This window comes from Stegastes partitus, unplaced genomic scaffold (genome assembly GCF_000690725.1).
Source record: "Stegastes partitus isolate 25-593 unplaced genomic scaffold, Stegastes_partitus-1.0.2 Scaffold281, whole genome shotgun sequence".
Taxonomy (NCBI): Eukaryota; Metazoa; Chordata; class Actinopteri; family Pomacentridae; genus Stegastes; species Stegastes partitus.
Genome location: NW_007578012.1, coordinates 34,402 through 50,838, shown reverse-complemented (window position 1 = coordinate 50,838; position 16,437 = coordinate 34,402). Strand labels below are relative to the sequence as shown.

The 16,437-nt window shown below is 43.2% G+C and overlaps 1 protein-coding gene across 3 annotated transcripts; it reads right to left on the bottom strand.

The window, feature by feature from the left end:
* Positions 1 to 320: 320 nt before the first annotated feature.
* Positions 321 to 7,115, bottom strand: LOC103357904 (glutamine-rich protein 1). 3 transcript variants are annotated; one of them, XM_008282660.1, is made up of 12 exons: positions 7,054 to 7,115; positions 5,729 to 5,994; positions 5,329 to 5,403; positions 4,210 to 4,347; positions 3,315 to 4,121; positions 2,728 to 2,887; positions 2,334 to 2,488; positions 2,135 to 2,249; positions 1,949 to 2,057; positions 1,693 to 1,844; positions 1,519 to 1,609; positions 321 to 1,434 (listed from the first exon to the last, which is right to left on the bottom strand). In XM_008282660.1, the coding sequence occupies exons 2-12, from the start codon at positions 5,981 to 5,983 to the stop codon at positions 1,245 to 1,247; spliced, it is 2,247 nt and encodes a 748-aa protein (XP_008280882.1). In that variant the 5' UTR covers positions 5,984 to 5,994; positions 7,054 to 7,115; the 3' UTR covers positions 321 to 1,244. The 3 variants fall into 3 exon arrangements, with proteins under 3 accessions (XP_008280882.1, XP_008280881.1, XP_008280883.1); XM_008282659.1 differs by lacking the exon at positions 7,054 to 7,115 and adding an exon at positions 6,715 to 6,913; XM_008282661.1 differs by lacking the exon at positions 7,054 to 7,115 and adding an exon at positions 6,715 to 6,913 and having other exon boundaries at positions 4,210 to 4,341.
* Positions 7,116 to 16,437: the final 9,322 nt, after the last annotated feature.

The following is a 16,437-nucleotide window of genomic DNA, read 5'->3' as shown; positions in this document are numbered from 1 at the left end:
TTTCGAATTGTTAAGAGTCAGACTATCGAGTCACGACTGTATGTGGTCTAATGTGGTTTGGGCTTCTTTTGAATAGTTTTCACGTTCTCACAGTGCTTACTTATACTCACTTTTCGGTGTGAAGAAAAATATCAACATCAGTAATATCGGTTATCTTAATATCGCTATCAGCCAGAAATGTTATCGTGCATCATTAATGCTAACCATTTAAATTAAATGGGAAATTAAATTGCAAACTGGGTTAGTGCAGCGCTGATGTGCAACGTTATGAAGCCCAGAAGGTTCTTTGTGGAAAAATGAGATGTGGCATGTAGCCTGTGTGTACAACGCTATACAAAGTGTTTTATTCATAAACAAACGAAGCCATACTATTTGTCAGCATAATTTAACTGTGCATCATTTCACGAGGTTCAGGATAATCACGTTGTAGCAAATGATGCCAATTTCATTTCTGAATTGCCTGACATGACTCTCGATACAAAGACGTTTCCATCTGCATATCCTGTTTAATAATCTACTATACACACATACATGGAGAAATACGTTGGCAAAAATCCTTGAAGGGTGTTTCAGTTGCTAACTTTGACCTGAGAAAAGATATTTCCAATCTCCTGAATAACTACAATATAGCACTTGACCTTGTGAATAGTTGAGGTTCAACTCACTCAAACGATCCACAAGCATAAATTATGATGTCACTTTTGAAAAAACAGGCACAGGTTTTTCAGCTTTGAACATATCAATACATGGTCCAAAATGCAGTCAGTATACAAAAGAATTTGGAGCAGTGGTCCCTGTAATCGTCTGTTGAGATGCAACGTATCGTAGTGGGACCTCGAAGAGAAGTAAGACATGGTTAACGGTCTGTGAGGTTAAGAAGTGAAAGATTAAATATCTTTGTATCATACTGATAAGACTGACTTCTACAGGAAAATGTTCCACCTCTGCTCAGCTGCAGCCCAGGAGATAATCACTCGTGGCCCAGCAGCGGTGAGACTTGCTCGCTCGCAGGTTCAAAAGTTACAGAGGCGATGGCTTACAAAGGTACAGTCCACCCCATCGGTTTAAAATGGAAATTACAAGAAGAGAAAAAGAAAAATCTATGAATCTGATGAGTGCAATCATGATACTCTCCTCAGAAGAAAAAGATGGTTTCAGAAGTTGTTCCACTTTATTTGATGGCTATTGAGGTTGATAGTCAGGATGGGTACTGCATAGTCAACAACCTGGAGTCCAGTCTCACTTTAGCTCACGTTCTCTGGACCAGCGTTAATGATGTCCTGGATCTCTCGGACCACGATGATGCGAGCCAACGTGTGCTCCACTTGCTGACTTGTGAGGGGCTGAGACGAGTACCACATCGGGCTGTTTGGTGCGACGACAGGCTCTGGAGTCATGTAGTAAGCATCGTTACGGCCTTTGACGCTTTGAGGGCTGAAAAAGAAGAAGGGAGTCACATTTTCAAAAACCGAAGAATGATCCAGTCAAGAGGGGCTTTAATGGTCATCTGCCACTCACCATTTAAAGAGGTAAAAGTCGTAAAGTTTAATGGGACAGCGAAGAGGATTGTCAGGATCCTCGATCTGCTCCTCATACATGTCATCGGTTCCTGAAAGAGGCGTCGCACACATCAGGTCAGAAACAGCAATGACTGATTTGTTGTAAAACTTGGACAGGAATGTAACTGAGCACCTTTCTGTCCGGCACTGTGTGGACCTTGTGTTTTGAGAAGGCGAATACTGGTTGCTTTGTCCTTGGCATTTGTGGGGTTCTTCCTTGCGTGTCTTAAGACCTTCGAGAAAGCTACTTTCATGTGCTGTTCAGGAGTTATCAGGCGGAAATACCTGGAACAATTATTTTACAAAATTCAGCATTTCCATCCAAACTACACGTCTGTCTTTAACAGGAACAATTTCAGGTTATGCGGCGCTGAGTTGTGGATACTCACTTAGTGTTGAAATACATTAGAGTCGTGAGCAATGTGGATGGCGAATGTGCACCAAGCTGTTTACACTCCCACAGCATCTCCTCGGTGACGTGACTTGGAATGACATAACCTGAGATCAAAATGGACAATAAGTCACGCTTTCTGTAAAACAACGGAATAAAATAGTCAACGCTGGTTCTGCCTTACCTAAAGGATGGACACTGGGTTTCCAGTCACACAGGATTTTGTGTAAACTCTCACAAAAACGTGTATAATATGGATCAGAGAAAATGTCATCCACACGCCCATTTTCAGACAGGTACTATAAAAAAAACAAATAGACACAGTCAGAAGTATTTCCAGAAAGTCTTCTGAGGCCTTCATGTGTGAATGTGGGGACACTAACCTTCTGTATACACAGGAACACATAGTATAAAACATCAGGTGCAAATTGTTCCTCCTCTGATCCTCGAGCCTCCTGAGTCATCAGGGAAAGGCCCAAGTTTAGCTCAGCCACAGCACTGGACACCAAGTCTTCCTGAAAACGCAGCGGCTGGCGACCTGAACACAGTCACAGAGAAATGAGACAAGGCTTAGTTTATATTAGCAGTACAAAGTTTACCTTCTTATATCTCTGTTTCAAGCAGGATAAATAATGTATTACATGAATAGCTAACATCAAAAAAACTAACAAAACAAAACTGGAATGTTATGGCCTCCAGTTGTTTCATTAAGCTCACGTTAAAACAGATTAATGTAATCTGACAAACGTCAAATCCAACTGTAGCAGGTTTACTTACGTCCTATGGGTGCAAGCTTAGTCTTTTCCTGCTTGTTCAGCTCAGCGTTTTTTCGTTTCACCCAAAGGCGCCACACCTCCAGGCCCTCCTCTGGCTTTAGAGAGACCGGAAACAGAATCTCTGCATGTGGTTCAACATGAGCCTCAGTCTCTACTTGACCCTGTAAAAAAACACACAAGATAAAAAAATTCAGAGATTCTAATACTTTCAAGAAAAGAGGGCAAGAAAGATAAACAGTCTGGATGATGAAAATAAGCCAAATAATAGTATAATTATGTACAAATAATAAAATAAAAAACAAACTGTAATGGGAATTTGAACAGCGGTAGTGTAAAGTCAGCAACAACACCCGGACTGAGACCAAATCAGACCTGAAACTATTCAAAAACTATCATCAGCTCTGATTGGACAGAGTTCAGGAACCGTTCTTGGCATTTCCTGACTATATGGATACATCATCAAGATTATTTTAAAGCTGTTTATACAAATCTTATGTGGAAAAAAATGCAAATCATCAGATAAACTCCCTTCCAGTCATGTTGCTCGACGTCTACAGAATGGCTGTAAAGAGAAAAGTTTTTTCAAACCTGCAGATGGAGCTGCTGCTCTTGTCCCTCTTCGACTTGGCTCTGCTGTTGATTTGGATCCCATATGTGTACCGACTGTGTGGTGTTGTAAGTCCCTCCAACAGTCTGCACCGCCACAGGGATGTGAATGTTCCCGTTCATGAACTGTGCAGGGAACAGGGTCTGCACTATTTCTTCCTGTGTGGCAGCAGAGGCCGACTGCACATCTGCAGACCTTGATGAGGAGCTGGGGGACATTTTGTCCTTGCCGTTGGTGGCAGTAACTTGCATTGTGCTATATGTCTCCTGCGGTATAGCAATGTGAGTTACACCCTGCTGCTGTGGAGTGGAGTACACCGGGATGGTCCACGTCTCACCTGTGGGACCTGTGATTGTTCCGGTAGTGCTGTACAGTTGAGCACTGTCAACAGTGAGCAAATCTGGTCGCAGGGACACATAGCTCTGCTGCTGCCCCTGAGGGATTGCGAGAACTGTAGCCACCTGCTGCCCCTGTGGAACGGCATAGGACACAGCCAGTGGGACATCGACCTTACGCTTCTTGGCTGGTTGGAGGACAGTTGCGACAGTGGCGGGCCTCCGCTCTGCCTCCCTGGGAGACTCCTGCTGCTCAGAAGGCGACATGGCCTCTATGGTCTGGATCTGGATTTGTTGGCCACCTTGTAGCTGAATCTGTTGGCCAGCCTGAAGTTGAATTTGCTGTCCTCCTGGCAGCTGAATATGCTGCGTTCCTTGTAGCTGGATTTGTTGGCCACTGGACAGCTGGATTTGCTGTCCTCCAGCTACAGCTGCAACCAACTGAGCATGAATCTGTGAAGCACAGTCAGTGTAGTTACAAAACCACAAGAACGCATCACAGGGACGCACTTTATTCGGGGGTCTGAAACTAATCCTGTACCTGCTGTTGCTGCTCCTCGGTGAGCTCTCCCTGCTGGATGAGCTGGGCTGTTGATATTCCCTGTAGGTCCTGCTGCGAGGGGGAGGCCACCTGGAGAACCTGGCCGACTGTCTGACCCTGCTGTTCCTGGATCTGAACCTGGCAAAGAGGGGCAGCATCAGAAGCACACAGGCCTGTCAGTAGTCATACCTGGACATGACTTAGCTCACTGGTCACTGATACATGAAGTAAAACGTGACACTAGCCTGTAGGTCAAAGAGCTCATTGGGAAATTTTGGCCAAAGAAATAGTTTCTTCCTCACAGAGAAGAAGTTGCTTGTTACACAATTGTGTCATTTGCTGTCAAAGTAAAGTAGTTTAGTCATACTTATAGATTAAACATACAAATTTTAGTAATTATACAACATATCTCTCATTTAACAAGCAAACCTATCTATATTTTATATCTATATTGTTTTTATATCAATAAATAATACTGTAGGGTCAAAACCTGAATGTTTAAACTTGTCAGGGGAACAACAATCTTATTTCTCTACTGGAAAGCACTTTGGCTTAATGACTTAAAAGTCTCCTCCTCTCCTGCTGGAGAACGCCAGTAATATGAACCGTTATTCTCTTTTGAAATGGTTTAGTCCTAGTTATAAATTAAAAGTCACAGCAGTTGAGACAGAGTGAATGACTGATCCTGTTTAATATGAAATCAGGGTCACGTCTTCTTACAACAAGCAGGAAGCAGCAAGGCTAATCCTGTGTGACTGAAGAGAAGATTGTGATGCTTCATTGACCACATTTAAGAAATAGTGCACAATGACTTAATTATTCATTTGGTGTTAAATATTTTCAGTTACCTAAAAGCCGGCAACATTCAGGAAACATTAGAAGCAACACTCTCAAACTTTTGGCAGAATCTGGCTTTTTGGTGTTGAATTAGAATCATCTGAGCTCCTTCCTCAGCCAGTGGATCCAACTACAATGAATATCAACATCGCCTACTCATTTGTTTTCCTCTTGACAGTGAGGAATGACGGCGTGTCCAGATACCGACAGTCCCATCTGTCAAGCGCAATTTAAACATGCTGTGCTACTGAGAAAAACTGATATATTGATGTATGAACTCACCTGCACTTGGAGCTGCTGTTCAGACCCTTGATGCACAGACAGATGAGGTGCAATCTCTGCTGAGGTCACCTGTACCTGTTATAGATCATGTAAATGGTAAATGATCTGAACCTTTATAGCGCTTTTCTACCTTAGCAGCACTCAAAGCGCTTTACAAAGTTTTCTCATTCACCCGTTCACACACACATTCTTGCATAGAGCTGCCATGCAAGGTGCTGCCTGCCATTGGAGGCAGCTTTGGGTTCAGTGTCTTGCTCCAGGACACTTCAACTGTGGAGGGGCCGGAGATTGAACCACCAACCTTACGGAGGTAGAGGACAACCTGAGCCACATACATGAAGCACAGAAGATTGCACCACACCAGACAACAAGTCAAAAAAACATTATAAAATGGTGTTACCGGGCAGGCCAGCTCCAGGAGCGACCCGGCCACCTCAGTGCTGTCTGTGTAGACACAGTTGGCCCCCTGCTGCTGGTACACCATGGCTGTGGTGGTGGCGGCGGCGGCCCCTCCCTGCTGGCTGAACTCCTGCAGCACCTCTGGGCCCTTGGCAAGAGACTCCAGGAACTCCTTCATCCTGTGTTGAGGCACAGTGCGGGCCTTCTGCCGCACATATTCATCAAAGGAGACCACCCCACTCTCCTGCTCATTCATCGTCACTGGACCTGGAATTATGACAGTTTATGAAAACCCTGAACACATCATTAAATCCTGACAAGCTCACATTAAAATGCAGTGATTGAGGACACCTAGAATGAAGTCTACTCTAATGAAGGGTAGCGTTTTACTTTTACATCTACACCTTTGTAAGCAACGCAGCAAGCTAAATAACAGAATTTAAAACCCTAATCGTTGAATAGGAGATCTTAGAATAACGTGGGAAGCGATGAAGTGCATTTTGCCTTGGGGCTAATGCAACGGCTTCAATCAACTTTTTCTGTTAACTTCAACATTACAGACCCAGATTAGCTCTTAGCTAAGCCTAAATGTGTACTATGGGAGCCACTTTCGGTTAAATGTTTGTGGAGCCACTAGCCAGGGCACCGACAATATGTTTGCCAGACTATGTGTGCGGACTGTCTATTAATAGTGTCTACGTTACAGCTAGCTGTTAGCATGCTAGCGTCACAACGTTAGCAAGGCGCTATTTTCTCCCAGCCCGTATGGATACTAGGCTGGCTAGCAACCGCTGGCTGTATTTGACATCGCTGAATACCAAACACGTGTCTACTGTTAATTACTCAATTAGGCTACACAGTTTGCCCCGTAAGATAAGCTAGCTAACATTAAAGCGACACCCCATTCATTGCAATAACACGACGCTAGCTAAGCACTGCGCTAACGCTAGCTAGCTAGCTCGAAGGCTGTGGATCCTGTCATGCTACCTTAAATAAAACGAAATCCTCTCCTTTCCGCCAAGGCACGGTGTTTAAAACTAAAAAGCCGATAAACGTCTAACAGCTACCACCAGCATGCCATTCACCGGGCTACATAGTGCGACTATCCGCAGAGTAATCCCGCAAACAATGCCGTGATTAGACTGCGATAAAATTTAACGGCAGCGGCAGCAGCGGCGGCGAGCAGGCGAAGTCTCTGACGTCTGCTTGTTTCAGGGTGAACTGCAGGCTGCCGTCGGTGGAAAACAAGTTCCCACCTCCAGCGAAGCACAGATTCATTTATCTTGCGAAATCTTACGTAGTATTTCTACCACCCGAAACACTCACATGCAACCCGCCGTTTATCCTGAGAGATATAACATCACGGAAGTAAAGGCCCAGCAGACAGCGCGGCTCCGCTCCAGACGGCTGACAAGAGGCCGAGCCGAGCCGAGCCGAGCTGCTGTGGACTGGAGCTGCCATCCTGGGACCAGCAGCAGTATGTGGTCCTGCAAAACTGTGAAAAACAATCATATTTAGGCAACACATGCAGCCACAAAAGCACAGTTCAGGGTACAGTGTGTCACAATAATGACTGCAAAAAAAAAAAAAGTTCAAATGTGTGAGTGTAAGATAATCAAACTTTGATTCATTTTGGGCCAATTGAAACAATCTGTACATAAAATACATAAATATATATCTAAATTTTTGCTTACTGACAAACTGTAAATGATCAATGTGAGAATATTTACTCCTATATAGTGAATATGCAGCACATTCCCACATAGAGAACTATTGTGCTTATATATATGTTATACTGATGAGTACACATTCATTCAGCATTTTAGATGAAAAACTGATGTATTTATGCAGCATAGCTCTCATTTTGCAAACAAATCTATCTTTATTTTATATCAAATTTATTTTATATTGATAAATAACATCTAAGTATTTAAACTAGTTCAGTGAACACCAATCTTATTTCTGTACTGGCAAGCACTTTGGCTCAATAGCTGCTGTTTTAAATGTCCTGTATAACTAACAGTGACTTCACAGCTGGTCATTTCACCCTTTTATTATCTTTTTTTTGCTACTATATCATTATATGTGTGAGTGTGCACCACAGACCCCTGGAGAACAAGCTGAATAGTCTAAACTGGACTCATACACGTGCATGAGCTGATGCAGTGTTATATGCTTTCCAGGATGGTTCTGGTGAAGCCTGGTCAACATTTGAACGCATGTGCCTTTAACAAAATCTAACTTCCCCAGTCTGCCTTAAAGAGCCAGGCATGTGCTGCTGAGGGCCTCCCCCTGTTCTCTCCACAACAAACTGCCTCTTGCCCTTCTTAAGGTGGACCAAGACAGATGCGCTGCGTGCATAGGCTGCGCCCTCTGCACACTGGATAGGAAAGAGTTAATTCCCACACTCAGTGCAGACTGTCTGTAAATTCTGCAAGGGTTCTCTGGTGGATGTGATGGTGATACTTATACAGTATATGTTTATTTTTCTTCTTTAATAACATTGTTTACACACCAGCAATAGCGTGAACCCTGCAGTGATTCATGTTAGCAGTGAGGAACACTGTAATTTAAAGCAACTTGTTCATGTGTCAGGTCAAGTTTGACATTGCATATGCATGCTTCCCTAAATAATAGGCCACTAAGTTGGCACGACACGACTTACTGGCCCGTGCTCGTGTCTGTTTGGCTTCACATTATCAGTTCATGTGACTCCGTGCCACTCTAAGAATCTTAATGTAATCCTTTGGAGAAGGGATTTACCTCAAAACAGCTGTTGTAGGAAGCGGCAGGTGAGGCGTGCAGGCTTCTATTGATTGTCAATTATTTGCAGAATTGCTTAGCTTTTGTAGATGTTCACATATAAAGAAATAACTAGAAAATGATTTATTCAAACGCTTTATCTTTTTTAAAGAAATGCTCTTTGGTATGCAGGTCCTGCTCTTTGCTTCTACAGGTCAGATTGTGATGGAAGGCTGCCAAGTAACCAGCCGGTGCAGTAATAGGAATAAGACGTCAGCTTGGAGGTTAAATGGCTGAGAGCGCGTCTGTAAATTCATTATGTTCAACCCTAACTGTTTATGCAGCACATTAGACCTCGGATGCTACACGCACTTCTCCTGGAGATGCAGTGGAGCCCATGATGCACTAAAAGGAAGCAGAACATACGCAATCACAGGTACATCTGACTTTTTATGTTTTATTGTCTGCAGGATGGGTTATTTTGGCAGCTCAATAATGTGTTTCAGCCCACGAATAACCTGCTGAAGCTCCAGGCTTTTGTACGTGTGTTTGACTAAACGACAGCAGATTGTTGTATTCATTTGAACTCACCTGAGGTTGCGTGTGGGAACTCATGTTACCTGTTTCTGTCATGCTGAAAATAATATTATGTATGCTACTTGTGTCCTACTGTATATTTTAATCACTAGTCATGTACGAATTCAATTTCTTGGCCTAATTTGCATATCACTGAAGTGGCAGCTTGACAGCTGTGACCCAAAGGACACCAGCTCCTGTTGTGAATTTTCTTGTTTTTGCCGCGCTGTGTTGTATTTGTGCTGAAGCAAACCGTCCGCAGATGTTGTGGAGTGCACAAATCCTCTGGACTACTCAGGGGAATTGTTGTCCTTTATAGGTTGAAACACATGATTAATTAACTGTGAATCTCTGTGACTCCTAACCTCTACCTAAACTCCAAAGTCTTCCGACTAACATAGTTTTCCTGATTATGCAAAATAGGATACCGTAAAAGCTTCATATTATTATTTTTTTGCACGGACTGTGGGTTTTGTGTCCCACGACTTACACTGAAAAGACACTGGGACGGCATCTTTTATTGCTTGCTGTAAACAGGTCGAAAAAAAATGATTAAAAACAGCTTTGAAGTTCTTCAGGTGATGATGGCTTAAAAACAGGTTTGAAAAATTGGGAAGCTGCCCTTTAATGTCAAACAGTCACCTGTAAAGACACTGCAAAACATTTCATGAAGACCAACACATTTTAACTCTTCCTCTCTTTCTTCTTTGTTGTTCTTGTAGATTTTGGAATTTCACTTCAGGTGTCCAAAAATGGGGCGCTCCTCTTTGCTCTTCATCACTCTAACCATGTCTCTGTCTTCACTCGGACGCCTCATTCAAACGTCAAACTCAACGAATTCAACCCATATGACTGAAAGCTCAGGGAGAAACAACAGCGGTCTGGACATCCCAGCCAGCGAAGTCATCTTTCATTCAGAGAGCTCTGAGGAGGGCAGCGGACACGGTGCAGACACTGCAGCAGCACAGGGACTCGTCAATAAGACTATCACTCCAGAGGAGCCAGAGAGAGCGAGCAGCGAAAACCCTTCTGGGTCTGGGATCACATTAACTACAAGACCAGGACCTACTCTACACCACTCAGGGGCTCATGAGCAAGGAGCTGACAAAGCCAATTCTTCAATTACAGGCTACAGTCACTCCAGTGTACACAGACTCTCAGAGGAAGCTCTCTTGGACGACGGCCACATTACAAATGAGGAACAGTTAAAAAAGAGTCCCAGAGTAAATGATGACTCTCTGTCTGGTGAGTAAACTTGTGATATTTGACTCAAGTACAACAATGTCTATGTCTCTGTTCTTTCTCTTTTTTTAAATATACTGAATATGTTCAATCAATTTCTGATACACCCATGAAATGTCCCAATGAGATGCAATATAAAAAAAAGGATTTGCACCATACATTTTTGTTCAAATGTATATTTTTAAAATGTATTGAAACTAAAGTAAGCACAAGTTACTGACATTGTTGGTGCAGTTGTTGGTCTAGTGCACTTATTTACAAGCCCGTGTGCGTAAAATCTTGTAAATGTTCAAGTCTAGAAGGACATATTGGAACAGACTGGCTGCCATGTCCACTTTGTAAACGGGGCTGACTGAAGGACAGTGGCTTGTCAGGGATTAGATGAGAGCTAATGGTAAAGTCTAAAGTAGGTCAAAAAGCCCAATCAAATTCTCCTGCGTCAAAAACACAACCTTTTCTCTCTGTTTCAGGTGGAGACAGCCCCAAGCTCCCTGTCCAAACCAGTGTGTTTACTTACATGCCAAATGACAACGTGCCAGGGCCTGGAGGTCCCTGTGTGCTTGGTGTCCGACCATGTGTTGTTCTTAAAAACTTCAACGGCACCAGTCTGCTCTGGGATGACATGAGGCGCACGCTGGCGTTTGCCTGGGAACTGCACGTCTTTGGATCGGCCAGCCTTTTCACACTGATGGCGCTCCTGGCAGTTCTGGGGATGGCTGGAGCGTGCACTCTTCCTCACCCCCTCTGTGACGCTCTGACCCTGGCAAACAGCTTTCTAATCATGGGTGGTTCTTTGCGTACTGTCCTCCTTCTGCTTGATCCCTATGGTACCCGTCAGATCCTGTCTCATGCCACTCTGACTGCACTACATAATGCTCCCATGCAGCTTCTTCTGTGGGCGCAGGTTGTTCTCGCGCTGGTCACACTCAGAGGGTTTAAGTTGCTGCTTCTCCCGTTAAAGCTGCAGCGCCCGTGGATTGTTGGAGTGCTCGCTATAGCCCAGTGCATTGCATTACTCGTAGCAGACCTATACTCTTCAACTTTATCCCCTGCTCTCCCTCTTTTGCTGCAGACCCTCTCCCTCGGCTGGGGCCTCCCATTCTGTTTGGGGATCCTCATTAAGTCCCTCTCCCCTCTACCTCCCTTTCTCCGGTCCTCTATACCACAGTGGTTTCCCTCACAGAAGACCGAGAGGCGTGGAAAGCGACTAACAGCAGTGTGTGCCTTCCTTGCAGTGCTGTGCTGCAGCCTTCAGATGTACAGTCTCTTCTGGCTTTATGGGCTGCTGGGGAACTGGAGGCGCTTCGGCTGGGGCTGGTGGCTCAGTCAGTTCTGGGCCAGAATCCTTGAGATAGCTTGGGGATTCTCTTTACTTGTCCTTGGATCTTGGATCTTCTGGACACCATTTAGGGGTCATTCAAGGGGCGATCATGGGCAGGGCAGAAGTGAGGTGTCTAAGAGGGTGGAGAAGAAAAGCTTGTGGGGCAGACTCTTGGCCAGCGTACGAAAAGGCCCTCTGAGAAAATCTGAGAAAACCTGGGAGGACCTGATACCAAATAACTGGGCAAAGTATAACCTGTCCAGATCAGGTATCAGCAACAACGCAATGTGCCCATATGATGATCCACCAACAGCCGTTATAGCAGAATACAAACCTGATCCTCTCAGCAGCAGCAGCTCTGACACTCAGGCTGCACTGCTGTGGCAAAAAGTTGGTGAACGCGAATGTATTCTTTCACTCATTGAATTTGACATGCGGCCCCCATCTCCTATTAACCTCCGGCGCAGCATTGACAACGCGCTTCATCATGGGCAGCTCGTAGCAGGAGGTCTGTTCACACCTCCGCCCCCTTCCTGGACTCACAGTATGAGCACAGACTCCAATGATGCAGACAGCGGTACAACAACATTCCCTCCAGCTTACGTCAGCTACGGGTGGATGCTGGATACGGAGTCTATTTCTGCATCTCTGGACCATTTCCAAGCCAAAGAACCAGCACAGTCGCCCAGTGCTACAGCTGATTATAATGGCAGCATTGGGTCTCCAGCTGCTGCACGTCACGAAGAGGAATTCTCAGCAGTGATGCATCAGCATGACTGGTCTGAGGACGATGTCACAGACCTCTAAGCTATTGTTGATGTCAGGATTACCCATACTAACTTCCAACACCAACTCGTCTAGACTTCATGAAATGACACAGTCATGTAATGAGGACTGTAATGCCTAATGCTTTCAGGACATGGCCTCTACCAAGCAAAAACTGTTAAACCTTCTAATGTTGACATGAAAGGGACCCTGTTTCAAGTATTCAGCCCATAAGTCCTCATGCTAGTCAGTATCTGCATTGTTTTTATATGCTGTGTATATTTTGGGGAACATAATGTTTAATTGATGTTCATTGGGTCAAATGGCAGGAGCAAGGGGCAAGTGGTAACTTCTAGTGGATAATATCCATGATGATTGGGTTTTACTATGTTCGTTTCTATATGCCAGTGTTATTTGTGTATGTAGAACTGACAGGTTTTCAATCAGTATGTTTAATATTCCAGTTATGTGAGTCAACATCATCTCTCTTCCTTTTGCATCAGATCAGTGTTTTTACTGTCTTGTTTTTAAATTACATGTAAATAAAGTGACTTTTTATGAATTCTATGCAACTTTTCTGGAGCCCAAATGTGAATGAATGAATCTTTTAACCCTATTCTGGACTTTCGGGGTCTTTTGGTTTAGGAGACAGGTATTGCTTTGTTTTGTTTTGTTTTTTTAATTTTTGAAGATATCTTTTTAAATATAAAAAGAGGGACATTTGTCATGCTTTTGGTACCAAAAATACGGCAACTTATCAGAAAATTTATTTAACATAGTATAAAAGTCTATAATGAATACCAACAAATATTTTGCACATATTCTTTCTTGGGACCCCGAAAGACCTTCTACATATGGAAACATGAAAGTCCTGGATAGGGTTAAATGTTCGGCTTTCATTCATTATCAAAGTTTTACAGTGTTTTAATCATGTTTGATTTGTGACTTGTATCAAAATTAGACATATTCATCTTGCTTCATGTATGAGAACATCAGCCTGAGTATTTGCTTGTCATCACTCGGTTCTTCTCGTTTTCTCATATTCACTATGCACCTTCTCTATTTGGCAGGAGCATTAACTGATGTCCTGTTAGTTGATAACAGTTGGGTCTGTGCTATTTCCTTTGATTTTAATATAAAACCTGCAGCATCTCACAGCAGCAGAAAAAAAACAGGGCTTCTTTAGAATGCGCATTTACGCATTTGGCACAGTAGCGGTAATTTCACGTACACAGGATCTGACGTCAAAATACGCACCGTGTTCTTCTACACATCCGACATATCAGCTGCTCCTCACAGATCCCAGGTTTACACGGTGGAGTTACTTGCATTACAGCTTCTCTGGATGAATCCTGAGTTCCATCATTACGCACAAAGTACATTTCAGAGTTGAATTCTATTCCGGGACTTTGGTTACGGGGGGAGCTCCAGGTCTCCCTACAATGTCTGCCTGAAGATTTCCCCTCTGATCTTCACCCTGAGCTTCATCATCACCGGCCTCTCCCACAACAGGTGCTCTCACCGGCATCGCACATGTTGATTGGTCAATTAAGCAGCACATCAGACTATATGTACGACGATCCGACTCAGTGATGGCTTTCTTAGCTTTACAACAACTTTACAAAAGTACACGCCGAAAATATTCTCAAGCGGTGTGATGCCTTGGAAAAATCAATTATTATATTTCGCATTGACGGCGACTCTCGCGTCCTTCAGACCTTGTGATGGACAAGCTGAGGCTGTGGTGAAATGGCCCGCGTTACAGGCCAGACTTGGCTTGAGCAGTGTGGTGTCTGGAGCAAAACATGGATCTCCAACACGACACGGTTCACTTGCCTTCAGATTAGACCAGCAGAGTTTCCTAAATTCAACCCAAGGTAAGTTTCAGTAATGATCCCCTTGCCTCTCTTATAATGAAATGCTCTGTAGGCACTGTTTGTTTAGTGCCACCGAGGATACCTGCATTACTTGTAGTCAGTATTTTTTTTTAGATTGTTACTTACATTTAAAGGGAGGTAACATGTAGCCCATCACAATAAAACCACTCGGTCTAGAAGTGTTTCAAGACCCATTTTATTTATTTTTTTATATCTATGTGTGTGTATCTGTTAAACATGGATGAAGAGTGTTTTGAGTTTTTATTACCTTGCAATAAAAAGAACACAATGGAAAACACAGCTTACCACATAAACTGGGTAGCAGCACAAAAACAGTGCTGAATGTGTGCATTGCCAGTGAACATATGAGTCTACACTGGTTAATACTGAGTATCAAAACATGTCCTACTGCCTTTAAAAGCCACAGCTGTGGCAAACACATAATATATTGTAATCTGAGTATGACCCAGCTTTGCTATCTTCAACTGAATGCTTTTTGTTTCACTTTGCTTAAAAATCACACTTCACAAAGTAAGTGGCATAACTAAGAAACGACTGAAGCCAAAGAATCCAGTTGATGCCATCAGGTCCAGCTATGAATGCAGGTTTTTCTTCATAAATGAAAGACTTAATAAATGAAGTGCTTTGTGCAATGCATTAAATGCCCTGTCCAGTTTTTAATGACCAGTGAAGCTGTAGAAGAATCTGTTAATAAACCTCTAACATGTAAGCATGGACACACAAGCACAGCACAACCATAGGAATGATGTAATGCACGTCATCCTGTGGGAGATGATGTACAGTTCGGTCTGGAAATATTTGCACAGTGACACAATTTATGTCATTTTGTCTCTGTGCCCGACTACAATAGACCTGAAATGGAACAACCTGACACATAAATTTAAGTGCAGACTTTCAGCTTTAATTGAAGAGGGTGCACAAAAAACAGAAAATCTAACTGTGGAATTGCAGTTCCTTGCTTTCTGGGGACAAATTAACATAATCATGAATAAAATGGTAATTTTTTAATACTCTGACAAGAATCCTTTGCAGTCAGTGACTGTGTGGAACCCGTGGACATCAGCGTCCTTTGAAAGGCTTTGCTGGGCCTTTACTTCAGCCCCCTTCAGTTTTTTATCTGTGAATATTTCCGCCTTTAACTTTGTCTTCAGTAAGTGAAGAGCATTGCAGAATATTCTTCCTCTTTACCTTCAAATCCCCTTGAGTTGAAATGCTGCACTATCAACTGTGCTACACTTGACTGAATCTGAGCAGACAGTATATCATTATACACTTCAGAACACATGCGGCTGCTTTTGCCTTCTTTTATGTAATCAATAACCAGAGAGCAGGTCCTATTTGAAGCCATCAATGCCCTTGTTCATGCTGCCTCCGCTGTGTTTTATAGATGATGTATGCTTTTAAAGATGAGCTGTTCTAAGCCTTTTTCCTCCAGTCTTTCTAGTGCAGGTGGATCTTAGTCTCATCTGTCCAAATAATGCCTTTCCAGAAGTGGGCTTCTGGAGCAGGTTTTTGACAAAGTCTAATCCGGCCTTCCTGTTCTTGAGGATTAGAGAAGGTTTGATCTTGAGGTAGACCTTTTCCTGAACTCGTATGGTAGATTTGGATAATAATAATTCCTCTATAGAGTGTTCTTCACGTGGCTGGATTTTGTTGAGTTTTGTGCAGGCCTTTTTTATGTTCCTGAGCTCACCACTGAGTTCTTTTTTTTTCTCAGAATATACCAATATGTTGACTTCACCACCCATAATGTTCTCTGTCTCCCTGAATTTGTTGTTTTTGCAGCCTAAGGAGGTATTATTTCATTTGCACTGACAGCTTCGTTTTGACTGCACATTGCAGGTTCACAGCAAACACTTCTACATGCAAACACTCCACTTTGAATCAACTCCAGACCTTTTACTTGCTGAACTGATGAAGGAATAATGAGAGATTATTGCACTCCTGCCCATGAAACAGTTGTTAAGTCAAATTACTTCTGGTTCCTTGAATAAGAGGGGGGCACATATTAAAGAACTGTAATTCATATACCCTCCCTCCAATTTGGATGAATACCTTCAAATTAAAGCTGAGAGTCTACACTCCAAGCCCAAGTCATTATGCACCTTGATCATCATTGGTAAAATAGCTAAAATAACAAAAATGTACAGTTGAAACCAGAATTTT